The sequence below is a fragment of the Alexandromys fortis genome, unplaced genomic scaffold (assembly GCF_014885135.2).
Source record: "Alexandromys fortis isolate MF-2015 unplaced genomic scaffold, M_Fortis_MF-2015_v1.1 scaffold_4, whole genome shotgun sequence".
Taxonomy (NCBI): domain Eukaryota; kingdom Metazoa; phylum Chordata; class Mammalia; order Rodentia; family Cricetidae; genus Alexandromys; species Alexandromys fortis.
This window is the reverse complement of record NW_026067944.1, coordinates 32,138,341-32,153,356: the sequence shown is the minus strand read 5'-3', so window position 1 is coordinate 32,153,356 and position 15,016 is coordinate 32,138,341. Positions and strand designations below refer to the sequence as shown.

Below are 15,016 nucleotides of genomic sequence, written 5' to 3'. Positions count from 1 at the left end.
CTCCCTCTCATGCTGTGCCTATTATGTGGCTAATTTTAGGCATTTAGTTTGGTTTTGTGGGCATAAGGCAATCTGGAAATCTATGACGTATTTAATATAGTCTGTATTCATAATCTGGATTATTTGGCATCCTGGGAGCTTGGCAGGTTTTAGGAATCTTAGACTGGTGCTTAAGGCTTTTAGAGAGCATTGCACTGCTGATAAAGCTTTGTGTATGTACACTGTACATAGGGAGTTTTCTGTGAACATGAGTATTCACGAGAATACTAGTGATGTGCACAGCTGATTGTCAGGTATATACAAATCTATCTCTGTGGAATAGTTGAAAGATCATTTTTACCCTATAGAGACCATGTTTACTTTTGTTACTTAGATATGTTTTGAACTGTTTTTCCATTTTTATATTTATCTCATGGTTTCTTTTCTACTACTAAAATATTTCAATAACACAAATTGTTTTTTCCTGTAAGTTTTATTAAAATATAAAAGCTTCCATAAGCTAGAAGTTAGCTATAGACTAGTTTTTGACTGTGTTTGAACATTTAGTATTTAACCATGTGCCTGATAGGAGATGTGTGTTGCTGTGCCGATCCCCTTTCGTGTACACACACACACACACACACACACACACACACACACACACACACACACAAAGCTATATATAAAGAAATTGTTAAGGTTCTTTTAGTAGTAACTACTGCTTCTGATAGTTATTCATATGTGAGAAAGTTCTAGAAAGAAGCTAAAGCTCCATGTTTTACATTATTATAGGATTATAGGAATTAGAATAAGTGCAAAATTTGACAAAAATATGAAAAAAGTCAGTGTGATTTTGATAGTGTTAAAGTCTATATAAATATAACATGTTATTTGTACATGGCAGTAGTTTACATGCAATTCGGGAAAGGAAAGAATGGTCCACAGAGGGAGATTTTAACCTTACAGGGTCTAAAGTAGAGATTTATCCCCCCACTTGTTAATTGGAAATGTCCTGTCAAAAAAAGGATGGGATTTTATTTCTATTTCTCAGCTTTTTTGTTTTGACATTGTGGGATTGGGTTTCACTTTCCAATTTTAGTTTTTAATCAATAACCCCCCCCATTTCTTATTTAAACCAAGTTAGGTTTTTAGGTATTAGCTCTCATTGCCATGTAGTAACTCATAAAGTTTCAAAAAAAAAAAAAGCTTTTTCTAAAGTGAGATGAAATTCTGTATTTTTTCTTGCTCTTCATATTGGCTACTGTGTTTGTATGTTCATGTATGTATAACCCATTTTCATTTCAATTAACAAAATACAATTAATAATCTTAGGAATTAGGATCTACTTTATTTCTCTTCCCAAACTACTACTATCAGGTTAAAGATAGAGTTAAGGAAACTCTGACAGTGCCTCTAAGTGGACATGTTAGCCACATTGACAAGCTAGCCATTACACAGTTTGCTTTTAACATGTTTATCTTGTGTGTTCATCATCAAGATATTGAGAATATTTAAAAAATTGCATCTTCACCAAACATGTGCAGCCTGTTTGTCTCACCTTTTCTTAAACACTCCTTACAACTCTTGCACAGAATTTGCAAGTTATTGGGCATTTTAAAGGAGTCGTACGTAGGAGGATTTATACAGATTATGTTCATCTCGTAGTGTACTCGGGATCTGAACATTGCTGTACGTTGGCATCGTGGGATCCTGGAACCCTGGTATAGATACCAGTTGGTTTTTGTTTTCAGATCAGCTCATTTTAAAGGAATCTTAACTTGTCTTTTAGTGGTGTTTACTTACTGCTTATGAACTGTTTTGAGTAGAAATCACACTTTATAATCAAATTCCTGTTTACTGCTTGTTATTTCTAATAGTGGTATATATTTTTCTAAACTATTTTTGAACAAGTAGCCATTTCTTTAAGTGGCATACACTTTGGATTGTTTTGTTCCAAAAATTGATTCATGAAAGCATCTTTAGATAATGTCGACAGTACCCCTAAAGTTGGAAACGTCTCTGTTTACATACGGCTGTTTCCTCCTGTTATGTCACATCCACACTTTTAGAACATGAAGATGAGTAGTGAAACTAAGGCTACTTTTACAAAACATCGCACTATCTTTATTTTATGGAGGGGCCATTTATTGAAGCTTCGTACTGATTATGTCTGTTTGACTTTGGAAGAGGAAAGCATATTTCTTTGTGGGAAGAGAGTAGGATTTCACTAGCTGCACACATGAGAGTGGTCACATTATGGCAGAAGTAATCTTTAACTCTTGAGAACAATCCAAAGACATATTTTTACATTGCATATTATTTCAATAGATATACATTAGTACAGAAATTATACCATTCCAATAACCAGAAATGTCTCAGGGAAAACCTACTTTGGAGAATTTGTTTTTTATTTTGAATCCACTTGCTTTGGCTATTGCTTGTTCCTTGTCACTAATGTCACGATTTAAGCACATCAGCCTTCCTGCCATTACCTCATTGACAGCAAATCGTCATTCATTCTAAAAGATAAAAATAGTTCTAAAAATCAGCTACGGTATCTTTTAAAAAACTTTTCATAGTATCTTTATTATACCAAAAATTAATATTTCTCAAATTTCAAGCAGTAAGTATTCACATTTCTTCATGTTTTAGAAGGTTTAATCAGGATGCCAAGTATAATCTGTATATTGTAATTTTAGAAATACCTTTTCATGTGTTCTGGCCCACATGCCAGAAGTTTCTTCCCTCCTTCCTTTTGTTTGTTTTCTAAAAATGACTTCACTTTCCTACAGTTTTCCTGTGTGGATTGTCCCATTGCATCCCGAATGCATCTTCTGCATGTTTATAAGTTGTTGGTAAGGTCTAAAGCCTTGCTTCTTCAAATTTAATTGTGTGACGGGGTTACTTCATAGGAAATGATGCATTCTTCCACCATGAGGTTCATAATACTTGCTTTTCTGCTCTGACACTAGCAACCATTTGGTCCTCAATGCTGAGCCACAGTAACAGAGGACGTACTCATGTCCAGATATATTAAATGTGCATTTATATGTGGTGTGCCTGAAACATGAACAAGTCTACCCATGCTTCCCCTTTTTCCCCTTTTCCACGCTGGAAGGCCAGTCCATGTAAGTGTATCTGAAATGACAGATTGATGATACTTCAGCAGAATTAAAAAATGCCAACCATGGTCTTTTCTATCATCTTGTATGTTTATATTTTATTCTTGTTTTTGCCTGTCTTTTGTAGATCAGTGAAAACTCTTGATTGTAACATGAGCTAAAAAAAAAATTAGTGTGTATTCCATATATATTTGTGCTACTAGAGCAACTCAATTGTATGTATTTTAAATTAGTCCAAAGTGGACATTTTAACTCTGATAACATAAATGCTTTTAAATGTCAATGTCATTGTCGCTATTTGGGATGCATAATGTGCTTCACTTTTAAAGTTAATCTCTTTTCTCACAAATTGGTATTTAAAAAAGATTAAATGTGCTTCATTTTAAAAATCTTGGTTTTTAGACTTTTTGATTCAATAACGTAAAAAGACCTTATTCATTCTATAGTACATATTTTGGTACTTAATGTGGTGCTCTCAAAGACAGTTTGATTGGCTTGGAAGAAGAGCATTGTTGAGAACTTTATTTTGTCACAGCTTCTAGTTTGAGAGCTTGTCTTTATGTACAAGATGTTTGTTTTTCAGTGTCTTGCAAGTTGCAGTAAATTCACATACTTTCTGCTTTTGACCCTATGTAGGTTTATTATGAGTGTAATTGGTACTAAGAAAATATAAATGTGTTTTAATTGGTCTCTTGATGTACTTGAATTATGTTTGGTTGATGTACATCATAGCTCACTAGGTTATCGTGGCTTTACGTTCATACTCTACCTAATGTTGGAAGTTCACGTGTTGAGTGAGATATTGGCACTGCTTTCATATGCATGGGGTGATACCTTCATGATGCCACCTCTTTCGCAAGATAGCGTATGCGAGGCATGATTGCTTATCTAGTGTGTACACACATGAGTTTTGGTAACCTCATTTGGTTGGGTGCTCACCTGACACATAGGATCCATTAGTGTTAAAAATAAATACTGGGTCAGTAGGCTGAACTCCCATGTGCCGTGGTGTTGATCATATGAGAAGGAACACATAATTGAAGGACTAGAAGAAGTACCTCAATTTACATTTCTTGTGGGAGTGTTCCACTCTGTTCTTCCCATGTACAGCCCCAAGTGGTGGGTGAGCAGCGGACTCTTGGATCATATCAGGCTGACAGTGCCAATTTATGTATTTTATGCTAGTTACCATTTGTTTTTAACCAGTGTTGCTTATTTGTGCTTTTCCTTGGAGGAGAAGGTAATTTGCTGATAATTCTAGATAAGTTCTACTGCTGAGTTATTAAATATGTTTTAAATATAAGTGCTGAGTTATTAAAGATGTTTTAAATATAAGTTCTATTTTTGTAATGTGGTTAGATTGCATTGTGTGAATTTGTAACCTCACATTGGGACCCTTTCCCTTTCTTGTGAGGATCAGGATTATGCCTGTTTCACCTTTGTATTCCTAGCAGTGGTGAAGTGGTTCGTGTAGATGCCTGGTAATTTATTAAATGAACAACTGAAAATGACCTGAGCTAAATATGGTGCTTACAGGAAAAAAAAAGGTGAGATAAATTTGCATGGCTACAAGCTTAGGTATCAAATTGAAAGCATAAAGGAGCTGTTGAAAATGAAGACGGAAAGGTGGCAGTGTAGCTCCGAAGTAGATCACATGCATGTCATGTGCAAGGATTATTTATAGGGAAAGTGGTAATGACTGTTCTGTAGAGAATGAGAGTAAGTATGAGATTGGTAATAAAAACAAAACTAATTGTATTTGCTATCTATACTATTTACTATGTGCATGTTTTCTGGGAAGTTCCTTATACATTGTTTGGTTGACTGATAACTTGTTTTTGAATATTTTTCTTAGAAGATGTACACTTGGTAGCTATAATTAGAGATGATATTTTTGGGCATATGGGGGATTGTCATTTTTCTTTTTGGGTGGGAGGGTGAGTTTCCAATGTATGTGAGGTGATTGATGTAAGTACTGCGACGACAGCAATCAGTTGTTCATAGAGATTCATATACCACCTTGTCTTGGTAAAGTGCTTCTTACTCTGTCACTTTCGACATTGTAGACCATCTCCCTCGGTAATCTCATCTTCCTTCAAGTCACTGACTTAGGTTTTAAATTCCAGGTTTCACTTCCTCACTGAACTTTTGTACTTGTGCAGTATGAAGAGCTTTTGTAGTGTGTGTGTTTATCTGAGACAACAATATTACTATTGGAGCAAATTTTCAAATTTCCATCAAAATGCTTCAATTTGAATACAGAAGATTTTACAGCTGTCTTTGTATTTCATTCTGACACTCAACAGCTTCTCTCTCTAAAGCCCTGGACTATCCTGAAATATGCTGTGTTCTTTTCCTTTCCATAATTGGTAGAAGAATCAGGAAAGGAAATGTGATACATCACATACACATGTAGCATCAGCTTGCCTGTGTGAAGTGAACTATTTCTGTGGGTTGAAAATCTTAGTTTGCACTCATACTCAAGAGTAACCTGAGCTGTTGAGAAACAGTTTAGAAGTACTACTGTTCTATACTGTGGACATCATTATAAAGCTCACAAATTTAAATTCCGAGTACTTGGGCAAAATGCTGGGGACATTTTATCCTTATCTGATGAAAGATTGGATTAAAGACATTTAAAAGAGCTACTGTTTAATAAATAGCAAATTTGACAATTGGGCACTGCTGTTAGGTGGTTGACCTTGCTTGTTCAGGTCCTTAATATGGACCTGATTAATAGGACCAATTTCAGTTGGCCTAGCACTAAACCACCACATCATAGTTTGGTGCAGTGATTGAAACTAGAATTTATATGCTGAAGAAAGTGGTTGTGGAATGATTCTATTCTCTCTCACATTTACAAGCACTAAATCCTCTACTCTTCTGACAAATGTGCTAGTGATTAGACTGATAATCTCAGTTGTGTTAAAATTGAAAGTTGTAGCTTGACTGTAATTACATGCCCACACTGTCTAGATTTTATTCATTGATTGACAGTTTATTCAAGTAAATGACTTGCACTAAAGGGTAAGAGTTTGAGTCTAAAATGAAGCTAATGAAATGACCCACTATTAAACTGTCTTATTAATTTGCTAAAGAAAACTTTAGAAAGTAAAAACTTTTCAGCCATGTAAAGCCCTGTGTATTGATTTGTATTGAACTCATAGACATACATCTGCCTCTGTCTCCCTAGTGCTGCAATTAAAGGTATACGCCACCATGCCCAGCTCCAAACCACATTTTAATAAATGTAAAAATACTTTGATAGGTTTAACATTCTAGTGCTTCATTTCCATTTCAGTTTGTTAGGTCTGATCTGAAAAATAATTGTGAATAAGACATGCGACTAAATCATTGAAATGAAAACAGTTTTTGATTTCCCATAGGGAGCAAAAGGGCAAGGCTGTATCAGCTGCTGCCTCTCACTCCAGCCCCCAGATTGGAGCACAGGCACTGGCTGGAGACTTGGATTTTGCCCCGGCTTTGGCTTTTGTCCTCCACTGCTCATTAGCTGGGTGACTATGGGCAGGCTGAGTTAGAGTCTGATCATCATTTTCAAAGTGGCATTTCCCACTGTCTACATTATTGGTTAGAAAAGTGAAACAAAATCAAATTTATGGGTTGAGGGTGTGGTTCATTGGTGGAGTATATTCTTAACCAGGCACAAAACTGGCTTGGTTCCCTGGCAACACAAACTGGGCATCATGGCAGATGCCTGCAACCCCCACTTACAAGACTTCACACTTAGTATCATGAGTTCATACCGGTGGCTATACAGCAACTGCCAGAATAGCCTGGGGGGAAAAAAGCCATGGTACACAATCTCAAACCAAAAATAATCCAAAACTTTATAACTTATGAGTCACTTCACAAAATTGGACTGTTGGATTTCATATGGCTAGAATTAACAAAGTTAAACAGATAATATTAGTCATTACATTTGAATTGCAGTGGTTCCATTTGTGAGTTTATGAATGGTAGTGTCTTTTAAATTTTCGTATGAGATGCTGCTATATTAACTTCTTAACAAAATGTGTCTTTCAGCCTGAGAAATGAGTTAGTACTCAGAACTTATATAAACGTTGTATAAAAATATATTGAAATGTAGCCTTTACCACGTAGGAAAGAACTGCTTTTGTTGGCATGTCTACTGTTTTTGAAATTCTCTATTTTAAAACATTTTTAAAAGTTTTTAAAGTTCGCACTGTAACTTTTTATACTACATCTGTGGTATGATTTTTTGGTTTTTGTTATTGAATATAGTCCTATTTTAATAGGGTTTCTCTTTCACTTTAACAGAATAAAATGGTAAGTGTGTGTATTACTTATCAACTGATTTTTTATTGCCTGTTTGAATGAGAACTTAACATTATCCTCATCTTTTTTTAATCTTTTCTTTAGACATTATTTGACTGTAGAAAATAGGTGTATTCAGTAATGCTTTATTGGAGATATTCTTTCCATAGTTTGAGTTAAATAAGGTTGTGGAGCTTTAAGGAAAATAGAAGGGTATTAACATGATGCTTCTAAAATGGATGGATAAAATTTGGGGTCCTCTAAATTAATTGCTGGGTAAATAGTTCCAGTGGCCATTGAGCACTGTAAAAGTTAAAGCATGCAACTTGTAAAAATTGTTTGAAAAGTCTAATTTTTTATTATTTAACAGACATCCCACTTAAGCAGACTTCATCCATAGCAGTAGCTGGAGCTGTGATTGGAGCTGTCCTGGCCCTCTTCATCATCGCTGTCTTTGTGACCGTGTTGCTAACACCGCGGAAGAAGAGACCTTCCTATCTTGACAAAGTGTAGGTAGCAGTTTTTACTTGTGTTCAGCTGTGAGCATCCATTATCCATTAGCCTTTATGTCCACATTTATGTTACTTATATTCAGTGTTCAGCAGATGGAAATAAGGATAGTGTTGGACCACGTTGACTTGATTTCATCAGAACATCCTACACTGTATCCTAGTAAATGAGAGTCGTCACAGGACTGCTGAAAGCAAACGTGTTAGGCAGCTCCTCATCCACAGGCATTAGACTGTAACATGAGGGCCTGCTTGTTGGGGTTTCTGTTCTCCCAGTTCCCACAGCCAGTAACCCCCAAAGAAAATTACACAGAGGTCTATATTAATTATAAACTGATTGGCCCATTAGCTCAGGCTTCTTATTAACTGTTGTAATGTATATTAACCCATTATTCTTATCTATGTTAGCCACATGGCTCAGTACCTTTTTCAGCCGGGCAGGTTACATCCTGCTTTTTGGAGAAAGAGCTTCCTCCTTCCCAGAATACTCTGTTGTCATTGCCCGCCTGTCATTGCCACTTCCTGTCTGGTTGTCCTGCCTATACTTCCTGCCTGGCTACTGGCCAATCAGTGTTTATTTAAAACATAATTGACAGAATACAGAATTGTCCCACACCATTAGACATCTTTCCAAATGCATTGTATTGATAACTTATGTTGTCCAACCTGAATAGAATTCAGACCTGTACTAAGTGCTAATTTCAGTATTAGAAACATCTTAGGTTTAATTGATTATATGTTTGTCTTATGTATAGATATAACTAAACTTCCAAGAATTATTTTTTAAGACATTCATTTTAAAGCTTTTTTTCTTAAGAAAAAAAGTTTTGTTTCATTTAGTTATAAAATAAGCATCTTTTCATTTAAATAATTTTTTGCCTAATTACTGAAATTAGATTATAAGTATTATATCTTGTTGAAGAATGTAATGACTGACATATCCTTTCATTTTAATCTTGTCATTATCTCTAACTGTATGATACTTTCCATATTTCACATGGCTGTGTTGGGAACAGAATGATTTTGTTTCCTGAACTGAGTAGTGGATCTTCCTGTGCAATCTGTTGTTGTGTGAGGGCATGAGGCTGGTGTTCAAACTATACATTCCTTTAAAGTGCTTTGGGGTAGACCTCCACTTCTTCAATCTGACAGTCACTGCGCTAGTCTTTTGGGACTATAGACCCTGTCATAATGTAGTCATTGCTGTCAAAGATGATGTAGCAGTGTAGCTACTGACATTGTCAGGGCCTGTGTAGGTCAGAATACTGCCTGAATACTGGGAAGCGCATCCTGCCAGGTGACAGGGCAGCCAGCATAATGCCTAAATGCTAACAGTCATCATGAGCATAGCTTTGGATTTCTTACTTAGATGCTGCTATAAGTTTGTTGCAATTTCATTAAAGAAAATTTACTGCTTATGAGTAAAAGATGGTGAAATGCTGCTTTAATTTGATAATTGTAAAATTGGAGTTCTTTTATAGTAAACTGTTTTATGTACTTATTGAATTATTTTCAATGGAAAATGCTACTTTATTCCCATATTGAGAAATAAGTTGATATGCCACATTTATTATTTAGCACTAAAGATTTCATTTATCTATTAATATAGATTACTTTTTATTTTATTTGCTAATCAAAAGTATTGGAAACACAGCTCTAGTCTTCAAATCATTGAAATATATGACAAATTATTTTCTATGAAACATCTATAGACTTATAGATGTTTTCTTAAAATATCTGACATTTAACAAATGTGTGAATATTAGGGAATTTTACAGATGAGATCATCAAAAATATGTTCATTAAGCAAACCATGGTCCTTTGTCTATTTCAGATAGCATAATTTATCGTGAATTGTACCTGAAAAACTTAACTTTTCAAAAGATTTATTGATTTTTGTTTTCTGTGCATGTTTGTTTTGTCTACATGTATGTCTCTATACAATGTTCTCCTTGATGCACATGGAGGTCAGACAAGAAATCAGATCCCCTGGAACTAGGCTTTCAGGTGATTGTGATCATCATGTGGGTGCCGGAAACTTATCATGGATTCTTTGGGAGAACAAGCAGTGGTAACTGCTGAGTAATCTCTCCAGCTCCGAGGTGGCTCTTTTGAAAATCCGTCTTGGAAAGCAGTTCCAAACTATAAGCTTTTGTCAATTTTCCATGTTTCTTCTATGACCATTTGGAGAAACATAATAATGCACACATTGGGGTTTGAAGAGATGTCTTGATGACTTAAGAGTGTTTGTTGCTTCAGGAGAGGCTTTGGGTCTAAGAACCCACTCCTGGAGGCTCACAACCACCAGTAATTCTGACTACATGGATCTGATCCCTCTTCCGTCCTCTGTGGACATCAACATACATGTGACAGACATATAGACATATGCACATATACATAAATAAAGATCTTTTAAAAATACTATCTTTAAAATGTTTGTCATTGTAATCAGAGGTGAAAATATGCCAAACTTAAGCAGGGTGGTTCATGCACAAGATACTTGTTTAATAAAATTTTCAGTGTTTCTATTTTAATTGTTTCTTTAATGTGAATAAGTTAGTTTGGTGTTGAAGTATTGGAAGTAGAGATAACTTTTTAATTCCTGACACATTGACAGAATATAACTTAATTAAGCATGCAGAGTAGAATGGTTATGTATTATAGTATGAAGAAAACATCCTTCAGATTTGTGAGAACCTTGTTTTCTTTGTTTTTTTCTCCTGGAACCCCCTCACACACTTCTATTTAATATTTTGAACACAGAATTGACCTTCCACCTACACATAAGCCGCCCCCGGTGTATGAAGAACGAGTTTCTTCTCTGCCTCAAAAAGGCCTTCTGTGTCAGGTACGTGTTTGTGAAGACACTTAACATCACCTGAACTGTCCACTAAAAATCTGCCCTGCTGTTGCAGTACACAACTGTGACCCATGCACGCAAGAGACTGGAACAAGAGGACCGGAAGTTAAAGTCATCCTTGGCTACACAGTGAGTTCGAGGCCAGCCTGGCTACAGGAGACCCCATTGTGAAAATTGAAGTGAATAAATTTTTTTTAATCTATTCCATCTGTATTAATTTTTCAAAGCATCATTTTCTATTTTGTAATGGCGCATACTTTTTAACATGTTCATGTACTCTGAAGTCTGTGAGCGATGAGTCAGACTTAGTGTGCGTTAATGAGAAACGGGATGGCTAGTATGTGGCAGGAAGTCAGTGCTGTACCGGTCCTTCTGAAAAGCTGCAGTTAGAGACTGGTTGTGGATGCAGTGTATTGACCCACAGATTTATTGTAAACAATAGGCATTTTTATGTGAATAAAAAGTAAAGACCCTGGGTGTCTTTGGTAGATTGTTGTGGACATCTGCTCTTCTTTGAGCCCCGCAGTTTACTCTTGCTTTTCATATGAAAAGGTCTAAGTTTTAGCATTCCCTCATTGAGAAACAGGTGGTGTATGTTCCAGTTTAAAACAGTGAAAACAAGTATTGGATTCTCATGCTACATTTATGGTGACTTCAGCATTTCTGCTGGAGTCTGTGCAGTAGCCCATTTGCAGGTTCAAGACTTGTCATCTTGTGTCTACACCTGGGCTAATATTTTTGCTTGATGTTTTAGAAATATTAAAACAAATACTTGAATTCTTTTATTCTCAACTGCAGTGTTTTTGTTCTTTGTTTACTGTTTTAATTTATTTTGCTACCATTTTCTCTGTTTAGACAGTGTATTGGGTTCTCCCCTTGTATCTGAGATTTGCCTCGATTAGTCTATTTTCCTTAAAAGGTATGCCCTGGATCTTCACCCTGAATATTGTCTGAATACACACAGCACGTAATTTGGTGGGGAACTGCAAAGGAATGGTTCTGTGAAGATATCTTTGCTTCTGTTCCTTCACTCACTCACCATACAGTCAGGCTGCTGTTAGCATGGGCGAGGCAGGCAGGTGTGTGGAGCACCTGCCGTGTAACAGTGGCGGTGACTCCTGCTTCTCTGTCCTCCGGGACATGGAATGTGTCATCTCTCCAGAGCTGTTTCATACAAAGTACAGCCTTTAGCAAATAAATAAAAGTGATAAATCGCATGAAATGTCTGTGGAGACCTTGACCAGAACTGCTAAATGCTACGTTAATCTGTGGGTGTTCAGACTCTGTTGTGCTGATTTTTCTTAAGATATTATTATTAGTCTTTAGGTGTTGTCAGGAAAATCAGTTCATATGAAACTTACTATTTGTGTTTTCAAGATGACTTTATAGAAGCTTCAGTTAGAAGAAATTATTTGTTTCAGATCATATGTATTGGGCTTTAGTTAAAATATAACTGTTACATGTATACTATAAGACACTGCATAAAACCAAAAGGAAGGTGTAATATCTTGCATGACTGGAACTGACAGTGAAGCAGAGGGCCTTCAGGATGGCTCGGCTGGGACGGTACAAGATAAAGTACTCGGAAAAAATAATTAATTCAATTGTAGTAAGTTTAGTAACAGGAATAATCCTGAGCAGTTGAAGGATGACATTAAAATGTAGTCGGTACCTTTTGTCAAAGCAAACTTGATGGGAAAACACCTTATAAACAGATGAGCAGTGTCAGCTTTGACTGGAGAGGGAAGGGGAGGGGGTAGGGAGAACAGGAGGGAAATGGGAGGAGGGGAGGAGGTGAAAATTTTTAATTAATATAAAAATAAAAAAGAAGTAAGCAACCAGTTAGCATTGCAATTTTTTCCTCATTCAAATCGAGCAGTGAAAAGCATTAGTCACCAATGTTTTCTTCTAAATATAAAGCCAAATCTATAAAATATAGGAGAACCAGAACTTGAGTTGGACATGAAATCAGTCGTATTCTGTATTCTTTTAAAGGTGCATCTAGAGATAGAGTTAAAGCTCTAGAAAATTAATTTATTATTGTGACTCTCCTATTATAAATACTGTCTTCCACTGTTTGTGTGCATATGTTTGAGTTTATTTTACAAAAGAAATGTAAAGCATATATACGTTTCTTGGTTACTATGGAATCTGTGAGTTTATGGTGGCCATGCTGTTATTCAAACAATAACAACTTTAAATTTATTAATTTCTATTTGAATTCATTACTTAGCTCTCACAACCAGCCTGATTACATGTGTCTCATGTTACCTGGAGGCCAACCTAACTTTAAGGAAGAGGCTGATGTCAACATTAAAAACCACTCTCTCCTCAAAGAAGATAAAAGACAGTTTATTCTTGAGACAAATATGGATGCCCACAGCCCAGAAACAGAGTAGCCTCAAATGACATGCGCCAGTGTAGACATGAGGTTAGAACAAAAGAAAATCTTAAATTGAGACACAATCTCAAACACACTGGTGGACTCATGAAGCAGATAGACTCCAGCAGAGTGCAGACTTCTCTAATGTGCTCCTTGCTATGTGATGGTGTTATACCTTTTCAGTTGGTGGAAGCTACTTGTCTGTTATGTTAATGCATTATAAGAACTTTGACCACGTGAACACAAGAATATTAGGTCTATCACTGATGTGGCAGTGAATGTCTGTTAAGGGGACTAACCATTGGCTTTAGATCTGGAGCATTCCAACAATCAATTCTGATCCATCAGTCAGCTTTGTTGAATCTTTATAGTGAGTGCAACTCTTTGTGAGTTTGTGCTGACCTTTTCATTGGTGGTTTTCCTTGAGAAACTATGGGAAGAAATGATTCCTACCCATGTATGCTAGCTCACAGTGATGAGTAGTAGTTACTTCGGTGGCAGTGCCTGCATTAATCCCTGAGAGCTTTCCCTCCAGATACAAGTTATTCAGGAAAATGAACCCTGGAAGTGTGAAGAGACACTTTTCTTGAGTGGGAACTGTTCTCATGCAGAGAAGATGTCTGGAGGGGCCTTGCACATATTCAGGAAATCAGAAGAGATGTTTTGTCTGAAAGCAAAGAGCACTTAAATCTACCAGTGTGTCTTCTTCATAAATGAACATCTGACAGAAGTGATCTTTATTTATGAAACATACAAGGTTGCAACACTAAACTATGTTGTATCATTTTATGATGGTCTATTTTCCTTGTATTCCATACACAAGGATACTCATCATATAAAATATGAATTACAGTCTTACAGAACTTTAAAAGATCAGTTGTGCAAATCTGTTTTTCATCCCCCATCCTCAAAGATCCCAGTCCCTTTCCCTTAGACAACACTGCTGCTGAAGATTTAAACTTCTCCCACACTTCTCTCCATAACCTAACTTCATACATGTTCATATTTACCTATGAATGATTATTTTAAAACAAATAGAGCTATAAGTACATATTTTCTTTGAAAATTTTCTTTCTCTTATTTATTATGTCTTCCATGATAATGTTTTTTTTTTTTCAGACTGACCAATGCAGTTGGCTTTATCAATATACTCTGGGTTATTCAATGAGTATTCACAAACACAGCTTCAATTACTTTGGATTGTTAACAGTTGGCATGCCTCTGCCAACTAGGTGTGTTTTAACAGAATTCAAGACTAAGTTCTGTTTGTATATCTTTGTCCCACTCAGGGTGACTTTCAAAATATTCCATTATATTGATACATAAAATTCATCCAATGACATCCTTATTTTTGTTACAGAATTATATTGAAAATATTTTATGCCCTTTGTTGTGTTTGTGTATTCATGAGAATTATGCCAAGAAGTAGAATCACTGTATTTTTTACAAAAGGTGTCATATTATCAGCCACAGTATCAATATACATTCTTACATATAGCATACAAAACCTGTTTCCCTCTCTGTCCTGTAGCATGAGGTGTTCTGTGGGCGTTATAACTAAACATTCCGTGGATTCTTGGGTGAAGTGGAACCTAGTTACCAGTTACTGTTTGCACATCCCCCCCATTTTTGTGTTTTGAGTTTTTGATTGATTCTTTTTTTTAGGAATTCTGATGTAAATGTGGTCCTTTGTCTTATATTTCCTATTTTTTTTTTAATTTCGTGGTGTTGTGTAGGATTTATGCAACCAGATCAATTTCTTATATTTATTGGGAGGTTGTATTTTGGTCTGAACAAGTTTCCTTTCTATCTCTCCTGTCTCTCCTGGCCAGAGTATATTTTTAATCTTAGAAATATCTGATGGGTT

The 15,016-nt window shown here is 35.9% G+C and overlaps 1 protein-coding gene across 1 annotated transcript in view; it reads left to right on the top strand.

Moving 5' to 3' along the window:
• Nectin3 (nectin cell adhesion molecule 3) overlaps nt 1-15,016 on the top strand; it is a 109,072-nt gene that overhangs the window by 55,079 nt on the left and 38,977 nt on the right. The window contains exons 6-7 of the mRNA XM_050148780.1: nt 7,768-7,906; nt 10,670-10,754. Coding sequence (XP_050004737.1) covers nt 7,768-7,906; nt 10,670-10,754 — 224 coding nt within the window. The remainder of the gene's footprint in view (nt 1-7,767; nt 7,907-10,669; nt 10,755-15,016) is intronic.